This window comes from Miniopterus schreibersii, assembly GCF_964146895.1.
Source record: "Miniopterus schreibersii genome assembly, chromosome: 14".
In the NCBI taxonomy this organism is placed as follows: Eukaryota; Metazoa; Chordata; class Mammalia; order Chiroptera; family Miniopteridae; genus Miniopterus; species Miniopterus schreibersii.
In genome coordinates this window covers 13,487,057-13,502,639 of record NC_138114.1, presented here as the reverse complement: position 1 = coordinate 13,502,639, position 15,583 = coordinate 13,487,057, and the positions used below count along the sequence as shown (strand labels likewise).

Below are 15,583 nucleotides of genomic sequence, written 5' to 3'. Positions count from 1 at the left end.
TCTTCTTCTTGGACTAAAAACTGTCCTGACAGAGCAGCCCTCTCGGAGGTGTGGGGGGATGCAGGATGCTACAGCCAGGCTTTGGATAAAAGATTGACTGGTTCCAACTCCATGACCTGTGACTTTATTCTTACGCAATAAAAGCTCTTCCTATTCAGTTTGTCCACCTCCCAGAAAGCCCCGGCCAGGGTCTACGTTGCCAACAACCCAGGCCTCTGGTGATGATCTTAGACAGCAAACCTACCACACACGGAGTCCTTCTGCCCAAAGTAGGCGGCGTCAAAGAGGTGGTCAGCTGTCTTCTCAAAGGAGGCCAGCATCAGCACACTCTCCTTCATCTTGGCCAGGCCAAACCTAGTAATGCCCAGGACTTCACCCTGCGGCAGGGAGGAATGTGTCAGACTGGCATCCATGCCCCCATGAAAGCTCAAACCAACCACGTCCATGGCAGCTTCTCAACAGAATGAGCAAAAATCAGCCAAATACAGTGGTTGTTCAGGTCCCAACCTCAGGTGTGCACAGGATCCTAGCAGCTACTGTCCCACCTGTGTCTCAGTGAGGCTACTAGTCACTGACAACACGGCCTCCCAAGCAGCGGCCACTGGAACAGAGCATGAAGAACAGAGAACTAGAATTAAGAATCTAACTTTAGAAAAGGAAGTATTTCTCAAGATATTTGTCTCAAAGAGCTCAAAACTCAACTCAAAAACCTCAAAGCACCCTGGCTGGTTTGGCTCTGTGGTTAAAGCCTCGCTCGGCCCGTGGACTGAAGGGTCCCGGGTTCGATTCCAGACAAGGGCACATACCTCTGTTGCAGACTTGATCCCCAGGCCCGGTCAGGGCACGTGCAGGAGGCAACCAATCGATGTTTCTCTCTCTCTCCCTTCCACTCTCTCTGAAAAGCAATGGAAAAAATATCCTCGTGTGAGGAATAAAAAAAAAAAAAAAATTCCCCACAAAAGGGTGTGCCCACTGTTTACTGCAACTGCAGTAACGCAATATGTGCACAGAGTAAGACTGAGGGGAGACTCAGAGGACAGCTGCTCCTTCAGGGCTGGGCTGGGCATCTCTCCCACCACTTTTCTAGACACTCTGCCGTCCAGTACAGGTCTGAGTGGGAAGGGGCATGGAAACCTGCTGCCCTATAGCACTGCCAGAGGGAAGACATTTTGGGGAAAGGAAAATAAATATAACCAACCAACCTCAGTCCCCGCACAATCATGTTAACTTAATTCTTTTCCTGAAAGTGGCTACAGAAGTATGATAAATGGGTTTAACAGGGCTGAGCAACTCAGTTTGCCTGGAAATCCTTGGGCTTTTGGCAATAGCTGGCTTTGCTTTAGGATAAATTTTCGACTGAGAACAAAACCATTCTCCACCTCTAGCAGGAGGCTGCAATGTTCATGCTGGAATTTGACCAGAACACCAGCCTGACCACCAGACTTCAGGTTTGAGGGGACGGTGGCATCTGATTTCCTCTCAGTGGCCACCACAGCCTCATTCTCCTGAGCCAGGGCCCCTCCGCGCACCTTGTAGGTCATGAGGTCGGAGAGCAGCATCACGTGCCTCCTGTCGATGCTCATGCCGTGGTTCACCATCGTGTACTGGATCTCGTTGATGATCGTTGTCCGGGCAGCCTCAATGCCCAGAGTTTTCTCCACCTACAAGGAGCCAGGGTGAGCGGGAGCAGCCACTTCTGGGTGCTACCCAACCCCTCCCATGTCCTCTCTGCCCTGCAGATTCACGGCAAGCCCCACGCCCTTTCCAGAAACAGCAAGGCCCGAGGAGTGTGCCAGGAGCCAGCTGGGCCCGGAGGGGGCTCCAAGGGAGACAGGATGACTGTAGGGGACCTGAGTGTGAGCAGTACCTCATACGTGTTATTGGAGGTGGTTCGGGTGCCCTTCACACCGTGAGTGGCCATGACTGCCCGCAGGTTATCACCCTCCACCAGGAGCTTGTACTTCTCCCTTCCACTCTGCTCGTCGATGTGGATGACAGCTCTGGACACCTCTGGGATGCCCTGCACCACCACCTGGACTCAGAGACACAGAAGGTTTGAGACCCTGCAGCGCCCATGGCCTCCACCAGCCTGGTAGCCTCAGGAACTGCAGCAGCAGTGCCAACGTGGACATCGAGCCCCGGGCTTGTTCCCGGGATCACCCCTGTTCCTCAGGGCTGGGTGTCGGTAACATAGCAACCCTAAAAGTGCCCGCCAACTGTGCTGGGGTCAGGGAGGAAGCATAGTCAGGGGACTGCGTCTCTCCCCACTGTCAGTTTTATGGGAGAAGAGAAGGGAATTTACAGACGGAGCTGGCACAACAGTGCTAAGAAAGAGAAAGAATGAATGAATTCCTTAGGAAGAAATGGGTGCCACCCTCAGTCTTGGTAGGGACAATCCTTAGGGTGCGCTGGCACCTAGAGAGTCACGTTAGAGGTAAATGTGGCCTCTCCTTTTACACAACCCCTGGCATTCGGCTGGGCAGGGCCCTGAAGGGTGACAGTCGCTTCACCTTGGGTAGATCCTCTTTTAGGAACTGCAGCACATAGTACATGGAGCTCTTGCTGTTTTCTCGGGGGGTGACACACACCACAGCCTCGCCGTGGACAGCCACGTCGCCCGGCTTTACACGCAGCTTAGACATGCAGATGGAATACCGCACTGTCTCCGCGTTCACCTGCAAGGGGTCCAGGCATGGGCCACAGGCCCAGGACATTAATGACAGAGGATTGGAGACTCTGATTTCAGTTTCTCAGCCTCTTTCCTTCACTGCTCCTTCTAAGAAGCCTTTTCAGGCATTTTCCCCCTAATCTCTCTCCCCTCCACGGAATTTTAATACCAGAGATATATTGTGTACTTGTTTATGTACTGTTTACATATTTCTACTTTATTCATAAAAAGACCATAAAAAGTTTTTTTATAGTCCCTCCACACCCCCCAGTTCATAGCCACACGCATGGGCTCCAGGGGAGCCCGGAGGCTGGTGGCCAGGACAACCTAATTAGCGATGCCTCCCCTGTGCCGGCCTCACCACTGCTGCTCCTGTGCTATACTCCTGGATGCTGCACCACACTTCTGGTAAAAGGGCCGCAAGTCAGGTGGCCAGAGCCAGCCTAGAGACACCCCTACCCTAAGAACTGGCTGCTCAGTCTGGGCCATCTTTCCCATGGACAACACATGAGCCTGGTGTTCGAGAGAACAGGGTACAGAATGTGTAAAGACTAGTACAGATTTTAACTACCCGAGGGAAGAAGGAAGCGCCAGGAGTTTACTCAGTGTGCATCCTGCTTCAGTCCCTGAGAAAGGCCCCTACGTAAATGCCGAGACAATAAGCACGGTTCACCCGCCCACCCAAAACCAGTCACCAAGTAGCTAGGCGCTGCGCTGGTGCTGGGGCCGCGGATGTGTAAGACACAGGCAGCCCTACGGTCCTTCCAGACACTGGGAAGATGGACAAGGAGACTAATTATTGTAATACTTTGTCACAGTGAATGAGTATGGTGGCCTGCACAAAATTTCAATTCATTTCCTGTGTGTCTTTATTTAAAAAAATTTTTTTAAAAAATTGATTTCAGAGAGAAGAAGGGAGAGAGAGAGAGAGAAATGTCAATGATGAGAGAGTCACTGATCGGCTACCTCCTGCACTCCCCCAACTGGGGACTGAGCTCGAAACCAAGGCATGTGCCCTGACCAGGAATTGAACCGTGATCTTCCGGATCCTAGGTCGACGCTCAACCACTGAGCCACACCCGGCCGGGCTCCTGTGTGTCTTTAGATGGTAGTGTCTGTGTCAGGGTCAGGTGCAGAAAGACAGACTGTGAGGGTGCAATGGACTCACACAGAACAACCAAAGGCAAGCTTCTGCTATGCTTCCGGAGTCCTGCCTCGCTCCTGCCCTAGTCTATCAGCGCCTAGCTTGGGACTGACAGAGGATGACTTCCTCTCCACATTTAATTACATGACTCACTTCCAGTCTCAGAAGTCTAATCCGTTCCAGGGAGAGCTTGACGAGAATAAAGCAATCATCGGGAAGGAACACTTCTTCGATATACTCTGAAATCTGCAGTGTCAGAAAGTCAGAACGTTAGTCACTTTCCCTCTTCCCAAGAGCATTCACTGCTTGCTCTTTTCTTTAAAATTGATTTTACAGAGACAGAGGAAGGGAAGGGGAGAGAGAAACATCGATTTGTTGTTCCACTTATTTATGCATTCATTGGTTACTTCTTGTATGTGCTCTCCCTGGGGATCAAACCCACAACCTTGGCGTATTGGGACAATGCCCTAACCAAGTGAGCTACCCGGCCAGGGCCTGCTGCCTCTTTTTAAGGATGTAGAATAGCGTGGACACACTGACTGGTATATCCAGTGCAGCGTGTTTTCATACCTCCTTGCAACACTGCTAATCTAGTTTGCTTGTTATAAGAGGGATTGCGCCCTACCTCTCCCAAGAGGGTTTTCTCAATTCTCCCCTTCACGAGGCGGGCGTAATCAGCGTCGCCATCCTGGTCCAGCTGGGCTGTGATGATTGGAGTGCTGTGAGGAGCGAAGGAAAAACAATCTCAGCACTTGAAGGCCACTGCTTTGGTAGATCGAGTGCTGCTCAGAATCATGGTGTAAAAAGCAACGGCAATTCACTGAGTCTTCACTGTGTCAAGCATGCTCCTCTCAATGTTCTCATTTAGGTTTACTATTTTTGGAGTTCACGAGGCAAACGACTCTACCAAGGAATGAAATGACTTTCAGAAAATTCTTTCTGACCAAGTGACCCTACCTTTTCCTCTTTGGTCCTCATAAGTAGTTAATTTAGTTCTGTTCCCTGAGTACATTGGCCCTTTGTGTACTATAGCTTCCTCCATTCCTTGCCCCGCTCCAATTACCTGCTCTCCAGGACACCTCCAGCATCACCAACCACAAGCTTTCAGCTTCCAAGCTCACTGTGCTAGACAGTGTCCCCTGAACACTCACTCCTGGAATAGATATGACCAGCCTGGGGAAGGGAGGTGGAGCCCCTGCCACCCCAGACGTCTACGGTTGCTGCTCTAGAGCCAAGTGCAGCTTTTCTTAACTTAATGCTGTTTCTCAGTTTTTTAGATTCAGATCATAGATGAATCATTTTGTCATCAGATGCACTGTAATAAATTTCTATCTTTTCTAGTCTCAGGTCACCTACAAATTCTACCATGAAATCATGCGGGAGCCACAAAGCATGGCACAGCCCAAGTGGCAGACACATTAGTCAGGTCTGGTTAGGCTGGAAACATGACATCAAAAGTCTGAAATCGACATTGACACGCTGCTATCACTTTTCCAGTCTTTTTTTGTTTTTCTCTTTCATGTGACCTGTGGCCATAAAGAACCATTTTTCAATTTTGACTGTATCTAGTTTCAACTTATTTTTTCTCGAGTGTTTTTTTTAAAACTAAAATATGATTACACATTATTATGCCAGTGAAGTTTGGGATACTGCCCATTTAAATAGCACATCTGACAAGAGAATCACTGTTCTGAAAAACGTGGCAGTATGGGAAGAGAAGGGAACTGGAGGCGGGCACCTGATGGCCTTGGAAGCATTAATGATCTCTTTGATCCGGGGCACACCCAGGGTGATGTTCATGGAGGCCACGCCTGCAAAGTGGAAAGTCTTCAGGGTCATCTGGGTGCCTGGTTCGCCGATGCTCTGGGCACAGAGTGCGCCTACTGCAGAACCAGGCTCCATCTGTGCCCTGGAAGGAAAAGATATGGATGAAAAGTCCAGCAAAACTGCTGGGGAGAGGTTCTGGTTGTCTTCTTTCAGCAGAGAAAGTGCAGATGCCTTTACGGTCAGGAAAGAATTGGAACTGAGCCAAGCTGTGCTCGTGACAGAGGAAGGACCTGGCACAGATCGGTTAACAGTTGCAAACAGGATGCTCAGAGGGTCCAATCATGAACGTAGTACTGTGTGGCTACTTGTGGTCCATGTGCAATGACTGGGCCCAAAGGTCTACTGCCTGAAGATGATATGAGAGCCTGCAAACTAACAAATGGTACTGAAGGTGGAGAGAGTGGGTGGCACCTGCCAAATACATTAGTAGTTTCTCTGTGGGGAGGAAACACTTGGATGCTTCTCTGCATTATTCCCACATCCTGGAGCATCCAATCTAACTACCCACCAGAATCCCGAGTAAGAGGGGGCAGAGCCTGCTCAATTAGTGGTGCTGGTGCTGAAGTTTGTCTCTGTGGGACAACAGGAAGGACATGAGACTGCCCCACAGTCTAAGACAATGAGTGTCCCTACCTCATGTACTTGTCCCTGCAGGTCTCCAGAAACTTTTCTATTTGGGTGGGGGTGATCCGGTCCAACTGGTACAGTACACGGGGCTGGAAGAACAAAACCAAGTGCAGAGTTAGGGCTGGCAGCGCTTGAAAATACCTTAGTGTCTGTCCTTCCCACCGTTGGGGAAGGCTCTTTACCTCTGTGGTGCCGTTATCATTGATGCCGTATTTGTCTCTGGTTTTCTTGATCTTCTCAGAAACCCCCTTAATGAATTTTTTTATTTCCTGAAAGATTATACAGCAAACATCAGTTGCATATTTCTAAGTAATTCAGATGACATGATGTATTTTATGAACTTCAGTAATATGACTAGCCAATCATATTTTCGTGATTGCTAAATATATACTATAAGGGATACAACATGGATAAAGTTTCTATTGCAAAATGTTTTTTCCAAGGGGTATACCAAATCATCCACACCCTGGACACAACACTCATTGGTTCAGGTGTTTCTTAGGCCTTTTAACACCAATGATGCTTCAGCAATGGCCTGCACCAGCCACTCTCTAGCCCTGACAGGTTGCCCTTACACAGCACACAGGAGGGACACCAGGGAAGCCTTTATACCTGCCATTTCCTGTGCCTTCCTGGCACACACACTGCCTCTATCCACACAGCTCAGAACAGACAGACATACACCAGTTGTATTTTTAGTCTCTCGATGGATTAATTTTAGAATCCCATAAGTCACTATGATCAATTTAAATACAAGCTAACGCATAGCTTTGCAGACACTATACACATTTCAAACATGTGCTTTGACCTTGCTTGCATTTCACAGGAAACGCTCCCACACTCAGCTTCTCCTCTCTGCCTCTCACACTGCATCACTTCCCCAGGCTCACACTCCCTTCCCACACACGCATGAGTTGGAAGGATTCCTGGAAATCACTCTCAAAGCTAGAAATGAAACATCAGTGTATTTGCTATTCCTGCGTATTTAAGAAAAGTACTCTAAAAGAAAAAAAAGGTAAAAAGCAAACAAACAACAACAACAAAGGCTGGAAAGAGCAGCACTCCAAGCCACAGGATGGCGACAGAATGGAGCAAGGAAGGCGAGAGGTGCATCGCGTTGGGGGTACATGGGGCAGGGCTAGAGACTAAAGACTTGCTGCAAAGTTTTCTGGCAGCTGCTTAAAGGGAAAATTTACAATCGACAGTGTGCTTGTGAAATGAACCCAGTCTCATGGTCACTCCCAGAACCAGGATCAGCCGGCACCTGCTCCCAGGAGTGCTTACAGAGCAGTGTGCTGTGCTTTAATGAACTGCCCCACCACAGTCCTACTCCCAGGCGGTCAGACTTGAAGCACGACAGGACAGACAGAGTACTTCTCACCATGTAGTACAGCAGTCCTTTAGAGGTCACTGGAACGCAGTCCTAGGGACCAGCAGCAGGCTGCTGTTCTGATCCAGGGGCGTTTTGAGAATATGGGGAGAGCAGGCAGACTGCACTTCCCCTCAGCAGCCCTCCAGAAGACACCCTTGAGGATTTCGGATAACCCCCAGTGAGTGAGCAGGAATGGTACTCTGTAGCCGTCCAGCTGCATGGGCAGACCAGTGAGCTGGCCCATGGGTGGACTGCAGATGGTGGTGGCTACAAAGCCTCATGAGGTCTTGATTCTGGATTCTGAGGCTGGCTGAGGGGCCCCCAAGGAGAATACCAGCATGCCCTGCCCCAAGTCTCCTGAGTTAATATCACAGAGCTGAAAATGCCTAAAGTTTTGTCTGAAACAAATGTTTTAAAAGGCAGACTGAACCAGAAGGTCCACTTTTGCAAAAAATAAATCCTATACGGTACCTATAGAACACTTAACACTTACTAATCCAATTATATGCTAATCCTGCAAAAATAATTCTCTTTAGCCTCCCATAGACTCCCTAGCAATTTCCGTCACTACCTTTTCTGAAAGTGAAATAGTCCATGGCTCATGGGCCTCCTCAGTCAGCCACTTCACAGCCCAGTGAGACATCTCTACAAGGTGGCACGGCATCAGCCCCATCACTGAGAGCAGAGGGCACCGAGGGCTGAAGGAGGTCAGGCGCCTGGATAAGACAACAGGCCCCTGCATGAAGTCAGGTGCTTTCTCCAAAGTCTGCTCTCAGGGCAGGGCTTTCTGCAATATCGCCTTTGCCCACAGCAAATTTCAGTCTGCAACCTAGGAGCCAGGTGACCACGAAGCTACCTGGGAGTCCATCACACCTTGGCTCTTCCTTGTTTATGAACACGGCCTTTTCATGGCCAACTTCCCTTCTCCTCATTGAGAGAGCGTGCAGATACATGGAGGGTTACTGTGTGCCATTCAGCCATCATTGAACACAGAAAGGACTTTTATTAATTTGTTTTCAAAGAGAAACTCTCCAGGCTTACTTACTAATTATGAGTTTTGAGATAGCATTTTCCGATAGTCAGTCATTGCAAACCAGAGAAGGAAACAAGAGCCGGATGGGAGAGGGCGGTGGAGCCATCCCTCCTGCTGTGCCTGCCTAAAGGGGAACATTCAAAGGCAGTAGTGCCCCTGCTGCTTCACGTTTCTGTTATTCAGTGTGAAGAGCCTCTTTCACTGTGCTGGTTTCCTCCCCAAGCCTGCTTGTCTAGCCATTGCTATATACTTTAGGGCAAGCTCCTGAAAGCCCTCCTGGTGCAGACACTGCCCTTCAATGGGTGTTAAAGGCTGACCCCCCCCCCCCCCCCCCCCCCCCCCCCGGAAACCAGAGCCTCTGGCAGAGCGGACCCAGGGACTTTCATCTGTGAGGGACTTTGCACACACAGTAGAGAGGACACACTTAAAACCACTCCCCAGCTTTGGCACTGGAAACGAGACCTTTCAGCTGCCACCCACAGGGACCCACTTCCAGTGGCTTCGCTGAAAGAAATGACCTTCCTTACACAAAAGTTAGATAGTCTGGAGGTTAAAAAAAAAGCTCACTTTGCAGAAATGAAAACCGAACTAAGCTACTAAGAATTCAGCTGAATCAACCCATGCATATTACAGGGAACTCACAACATGGCAAATGACAGGCAATTAATCACACGATTAACCAGCAGTTAAATTCTCACACACGCCACAGCAGTCTGTGAGCACCGGCACCAGCCCGGCAGGCCCGGGCTCAGCGCCACTCAGGGGCCGCCTCTGCTGCCTCAGCTCTGGCACGGGCGAGAGCCTGGGAACATTTCAGAGGCACAGACAAATGTCTGGCCAGTGGATTTTGAACTCTTTTGGCAACTGAGTTCATCAGATTGTGAGCCACTGAAGGGCAAGGACATGTTTAGTCATCTTTGTGTCCCCAGGATCTGCACCATGTGTGACACAGTGATGGCTGAACGAGTGATTGCTGACTAAATAAACACTGCCTAGCAGAGGTCAGAGGTCACCAGTTAACCCTTGTCAAAGGCAAGCAAGTGACTTTGTCCAAAGTGATGAACAGGGAAGGCTGTTTGCCAGCACTCGGATGGAAAGCTGTCGTCTCCAGGGCTGGCAAACAGCTGAGTGCTGCTCGAGTTCACCCCTCTATGCTCAGCAGCCACAGCATGCGTTTGCAAAGTGCGTTACCTCGTTATATTTCTCATAGCCTGTCTCAGTTAAGGTCTTCAAGGATAAACAGAAAAATAAATAAGTAAATATGCAGAAAAACAAAGTCACAATTCTAATTTGTTAAAAAAAGAAAATCAAAACAAAGGCACCCAGCCTAGACATACTCTTGATTTTAAATATATTAAAATCTGTAAGATTCTTTTTTTCACCTTTTACTCAATACACAAAAGGAAGAACTGAAGAGCTTCCTTACCTAAAAGGACTCCTGAAGTTTCACTTTGTGGTTTTTATTTCTGATACATTGAAAAGAACACATTCCTGCTGATTTTTGGCTGCATTTGAATCACCAATCAGTACACAAAGGAAACAGCTTACTGATTCCTGTATCCCGTTGCTTTAGGTCAAAAACCACGATTATAAATAGAAAGCAGCTGTTTAAGAGGGTCAGTGACATTAAAAAAACAAAAACAAAAAAACCTTAAGGGGACATCAAGGTGACAGCCCCTAGAAGAAAAGGGAAGGCGGACTCCATGGATTTCTGACCCATAGGAGAAAGAGCAATTTAAAATAAAGGGCACTGAAACATCACCACTACCAATAAATATGGGGATTCAGAATGGCTGAGGGAAGGGCTGGTCCACAGGGTAAGAAAGTCATTGTAGGGTGTGGACAGGGGTAGGGTTAAAAAAATCGGTTCTCTAGGTAAAGCATTTTTCTTCTAATAGGAAAATACTTGTGTAAAAACCATAAACTAAGAAAGACATAAGATAAATTCTTCACGTTGGCTAGTGAGATTTCACCTAGGCCATTCTTGAATTTTTTAAACAAAGAAACACTCTTACATAAAAAGCCCTCAGCTTATGAAATTCACCTGCTGGCACCTGGCAAACAGTTTTCTTGTGCCAGCCAAGTTGGAGGGGGGGGAAGCCAGGTTGGGGGTCACCAGCACCATGGTGCCAGCCAGGTCAGGGTGATAGCAGCAGGGCCTTACCTGCAGGAAGCTGTCCTGGCAGCAGAGGAACTCGCTCTTCTTCATGATCGACTCGGTGGTCAGGACCAGCTCGTTCCTACTGAGAGCAGGCTCACTCTGACACGGGAAGACTGCCTCAATGTTAAAAAGAAACAGTGTGATGTGTGGGGGCAACGGCGAAGGGAGGCAATATTAAATGAAAGAATTTACGAGACAGGACAACCTTACTTAGAGGGATCTTTAGCAACCTGTGATGTTTCCCCCCTTCAAAACAGATTTTAACCCGAAGGGAGTGGCTCAGCGGTTGAGCATCGACCTAGGATGGAGGAGATCACGGTTCGATTCCCAGTCAGGCCACATGCCTGGGTTGCAGGCTCGGTACCCAGTCGGGGGCGTGCAGGAGGCAGCGGATCAATGACTCTCTCATCATTGATGTTTCTTTCTCTGTCTCTCCCTCTCCCTTCCCCTCTGAAATCAATAAAGATATATTTTTAAAAAAATACACACAAAACAACAACAGATTTTAGGCTCTATCTTTAACATGAAGGTTAAAACAGACTAAACTCCTACTCCATCTTACACAGACTTCTGGGCTCGTCAGTGGGTTTTGTTCCATTACTCCCCAAACTTCAACACAATCCAGATTCGCATTAAAAATAGAAATTGTTGCCTGGCCAGGCATGGCTCAGCAGTTGAGAGTCGACCTAGGATCCAGGCGATTGGGGTTTGATTCCCGGTCAGGGCACATGCCCGGGTTGTGGGCTCGATCAATGACTCTCTCATCATTGATGTTTCTGTTTCTCTCTCTCCCTCTCCTTTCCTCTCTCGGAAATCAATAAAGATATATTTAAAAAAAACACAAAACAACAAATTGTTTTTAAAAATCCCAAATATTTTAATAGTAAAAATATTCCTCCACCCTCAAGCTCATGGAATTTCCCCAAAGTCTTAACGGCTATGTAGCATCCTAATGCACAGGCAGCCCCCCATGTATCTGAGCTCCCCTCCATTTGAAGGTCTGCCTCTACTACAAACTGTGCTGAGAAACACTCTTGGCACATTTAGATACTTCTGCAGGGCAGATTCCTGCAAGTGTAACTATGGAGTGAAAAGGAACCCACATTTAAGTTCAGATAAGTACTGTCCAACTACTTTCCAAAAAGGTTGTTCTAAATTATCCCCCCAGTTACAACACGTGAAACATGCCTGCTTTTCATACCCATGACTTAGAACACGGGCCTCTAATTCAGAAACCAAGGCCTCTTCTACTGGCATTTGATTACTACAAATACTAGACTTTGAAACTGAGAAAATACTTTTCCTTTAATATTTGGGAAAATTATGCAGAGTAACTTTCAAAGAAAAATACTAAGCCGGTAGTTGGGTAGATATGGTTGAGCATGAACTGTGTGTGATTTTCCAAAGAATACCTCCATTCTAAAGAAATGTCCTCAAAACACTCCAACCCCAGATATAATACTAAATCTTACTTTGATGTTGTCCAGAACCCTTTTAAACTCCAAGGGTTCATCTTTTCCCTCCATGGCTGCAGGATCTAAGCCATCTCCCCCATAAATGAACTGTATAATATCTCCTGTAGAGCTTCGGACTGTCAAATCATACTGTGAACAAAGATCTTCAAGGGACTTCACAAGCCTTCTCTAAAGGGAAAGAAAGGAAACAAAGCTCAGCTGCTTTGGGAAGACCAGTCACATGTACAGAGGATGAGATTTCCAACTCCAAGTTTCAGGGTTACTAGCCCTTTAATCACATAAAAACATTTTATTAGAAATCCCTTAAAAAGATTTCCCTAGCCCCAAAAACAAGGCCAAGAGTGCCTCATTGGTTTGTCCAGTGGGATTTAGAATATGCCCAACCTCCAGCGCTTTAGAATACCTGCAATTTAAACCCCACCAACCCGAAGGAATATGTGAACACTGTTTTCCTAGCCTGCTCTGCCTTCTCTCTTTCTCCCTAAGGTATAAATTAATGCCAACAGCTTTGCATTCCTAAACACAACTTAATCTAGGACCCCTGTGGACATCAATATGAATTACAGAGGATCAGGTGCAGACCCTCTTCTGGGACTGGGGAAAGGAGAGAACAGGGACAGCATTGTGTCTGAACCAGCAGGCAGCAGCCGGTTCTCAAATCTTCTCAGGGAACACCTTCCACCAGCAGAACACACGGCAGCAGCAACGTGATGGTGGCTCAGTGAATTAGGGAGAAAGAAACTTCCTCCAGGCAACTTCAGAACAAAAATCCCTCACACCAGAACTAATCTGTTCTAGGTTAACACACTGCTCTGGGAAAGCCGTACTCGACTCCAAAAGGTAAAGGCAAAAAATAAAGTCAAAAGATATTCTGGCAAGAGTGGCAAAAGCATTTCACAGTCTGTTGGGTTTTACAAAAGCAGCACACTCCAAAACTGTAGGGCAATTTCCCATCAAAAGCAGATTAAAAGGGAAGTGGCAATAATGACACACGAGGTGCGGAAGAGGTGACAGAAATAGATGTCTCCTGCTTCGAGTCCATTGCCTGCTCATCAGCCTGGCTTGCCCTGGCCCACTCATTCACATCTCTGGATTATCAGCCCTGGTTTCCCAGCTTGCAAAAGGCCAAGCTTTGCAGACTGGGATCCGCAGTGGGGAGAGAGGGGACACAAAGCCACAGCAACTCGAAGTGCTAACTTTACTTGGTGTTATAAGTAGGTAGACAGGTTAAAATTAAAACAACAATATATATTAAGGCATAGAAGTGAAAATTAGACTAAAAACCCCCCCCACCTTTGCTTGTGGTTTTATGGGAGAAAAAAGCAGGAATGTGTCCGCTCCTCTGCCTTTAGGGTACCTCTGTGGCAGCCTGAGCAGCACAGGCACAGGAAACCCTCTAGGTTAGCTCCATCCCCTGAACCTATTACCCCAGACTGTACACAGTGGAGCCTTCCCTCCAAGCTCTCCTGCGGGTGGGTGCCAAAATAGGTTCTTGGAATCAATTAGAATGATCTAATAAGGAGTTAGATAGAGTTGCAAAGCGAGAAGCAGAGTCCTCGCAATGAACAGGAGGGACGTACCACCACGCTGATGTGCATGCATTTGGAAACAGGCCCGGTGAGGCCCATGTGTGTCCCTGGACGTGCCTCTGGTCCACACCCCCTCCAATAGAGCCCTGGTATGTGTGGCTCTGGCCTGCTTGTGACCCTTCACTGTACACAGGATTTGGAACATTAACATTACCCTTTTTTGTTGTTCATTTCTAGGGCACCTCTATTTCTTAATTTTTCCCTTTAAATACCAAGATCGGATAAATTTTAAGTCATGTACAAAACATGTAAACACTCAGCAGTCAAAATCCACAGAGCCCTGCCCTACTCTGCTGTTAGTGGCCTCCATGGCTTCAATTACCTGCATGTATCCTGTTTCAGCTGTCTTTACGGCTGTGTCGACTAGACCTTCCCGGCCAGCCATTGTGTGGAAGAAAAACTCAGTTGGTGTCAAACCAGAATAAAAGCTATTAGCCACAAAGCCTTTGGCAGCTGGGAGCTAAAGAGAGGTAGGAAAAAAGAAAAAACAAACAAAACAAAGTTCAAGGTCCACTATTCCAAAACCCATTCAGATCAGAAAATGCCACACCTTCGACCTATAAGTACCTGGCCAATGCACTCTCATGAGGTGGCAGGCTGTACAGACCTCGTCATAAAGGAGAAATAACTGGACACAACCCATCCTTACCAGAGACAAGGAGGGGGAGGTCCCAGCCAGGGCTGGTACTGGTGCCAGTGGCAGGCAAGTGGCGCAGGAGAGGAAACCAAAGCCTGGGCTGCTATCCACAGAGCAGGCAGGCAGTCAAGGACCTCAGAGGGCATCCACTGACTACAGCAACTGGCCCGTTCCCTGGGAAACAATGACTCTCTTAAAGATAACCTTCCTGTGGACCAGGCCTGCTCACCTCCCAGACATAACCATTTGATGCTAATGTTTATGGGGTTTCATTTGGGGTGCTGAAAATGTTCTAAAATTAGATTATGGTGATGATCACACAACTATGTGAACTGTCACTGAGCTGTATACTTTGAATTGGTGACTATGATATACAATGTATTTCAACAATACCGTAAAAAATGCACACATATGTAAAACACCACGTGAAATGGCCAGATGGCCTTTGATCTGGATAGGTCTATGCTACTTAGAGGACAATTGAGATGATTAGACCAACCTCCTGCTTCCTTACTTTGTTTAAGGGGCAGGTGATGTACTCACAGACATTTCTTGGCAAGCACAGAAATCCCAAAGTCTAATCTAGCATGGGTCCAGGGACCGAGATGTCTGGATGCCCCTGGCCTCTCCTCTTAAGCTAGTCAGCTGCCTCACAACTCTAAGCCTGACAAGCACAGGCAGGTACCATTCCAGGATCATTTATCTGCCTGACCTCTAGTGAATTCGGATCTTGGGCAGAGGACGTGAACTGTTCCTGGGGCTACCTGATACAGAGACTATCCACATATCTCAGCATAGCAGCCCTCTCTCTCTCTAGAAGGGGCTGAACAGAAATACTGCAATTCCATGGGGCAGGAGCAGCTGGGGCTCCCAACTCAGAATTTACTGAGCAACCAAATCTACGTTAAGTTCCTTAACTACAGGCTTAATAGTTGTCTGCCTTGTATCCCAGAACAACCTCAGCACAGGTTTGTCCCTCTCTGCTTACACTAGCACCCAAACCACAAAGGCTAACAGAATTCAGAATTCTAGAGGGGAGAACCTGAAATT

At 47.7% G+C, this 15,583-nt stretch overlaps 1 protein-coding gene across 2 annotated transcripts in view; it reads right to left on the bottom strand.

The window, feature by feature from the left end:
* POLR3A (RNA polymerase III subunit A) overlaps positions 1–15,583 on the bottom strand; it is a 45,728-nt gene that overhangs the window by 6,782 nt on the left and 23,363 nt on the right. Inside the window, exons 19-31 of one of the 2 annotated variants that reach the window (XM_081158241.1) lie at positions 14,219–14,356; positions 12,305–12,475; positions 10,836–10,949; positions 9,863–9,898; positions 6,449–6,535; positions 6,273–6,355; positions 5,551–5,721; positions 4,438–4,531; positions 3,966–4,058; positions 2,511–2,675; positions 1,868–2,032; positions 1,530–1,661; positions 245–377 (exon numbers count right to left, since the gene is read on the bottom strand). In XM_081158241.1, coding sequence (XP_081014367.1) covers positions 245–377; positions 1,530–1,661; positions 1,868–2,032; positions 2,511–2,675; positions 3,966–4,058; positions 4,438–4,531; positions 5,551–5,721; positions 6,273–6,355; positions 6,449–6,535; positions 9,863–9,898; positions 10,836–10,949; positions 12,305–12,475; positions 14,219–14,356 — 1,582 coding nt within the window. The remainder of the gene's footprint in view (positions 1–244; positions 378–1,529; positions 1,662–1,867; positions 2,033–2,510; positions 2,676–3,965; positions 4,059–4,437; positions 4,532–5,550; positions 5,722–6,272; positions 6,356–6,448; positions 6,536–9,862; positions 9,899–10,835; positions 10,950–12,304; positions 12,476–14,218; positions 14,357–15,583) is intronic. The other variant, XM_081158242.1, reaches the window with a different exon arrangement.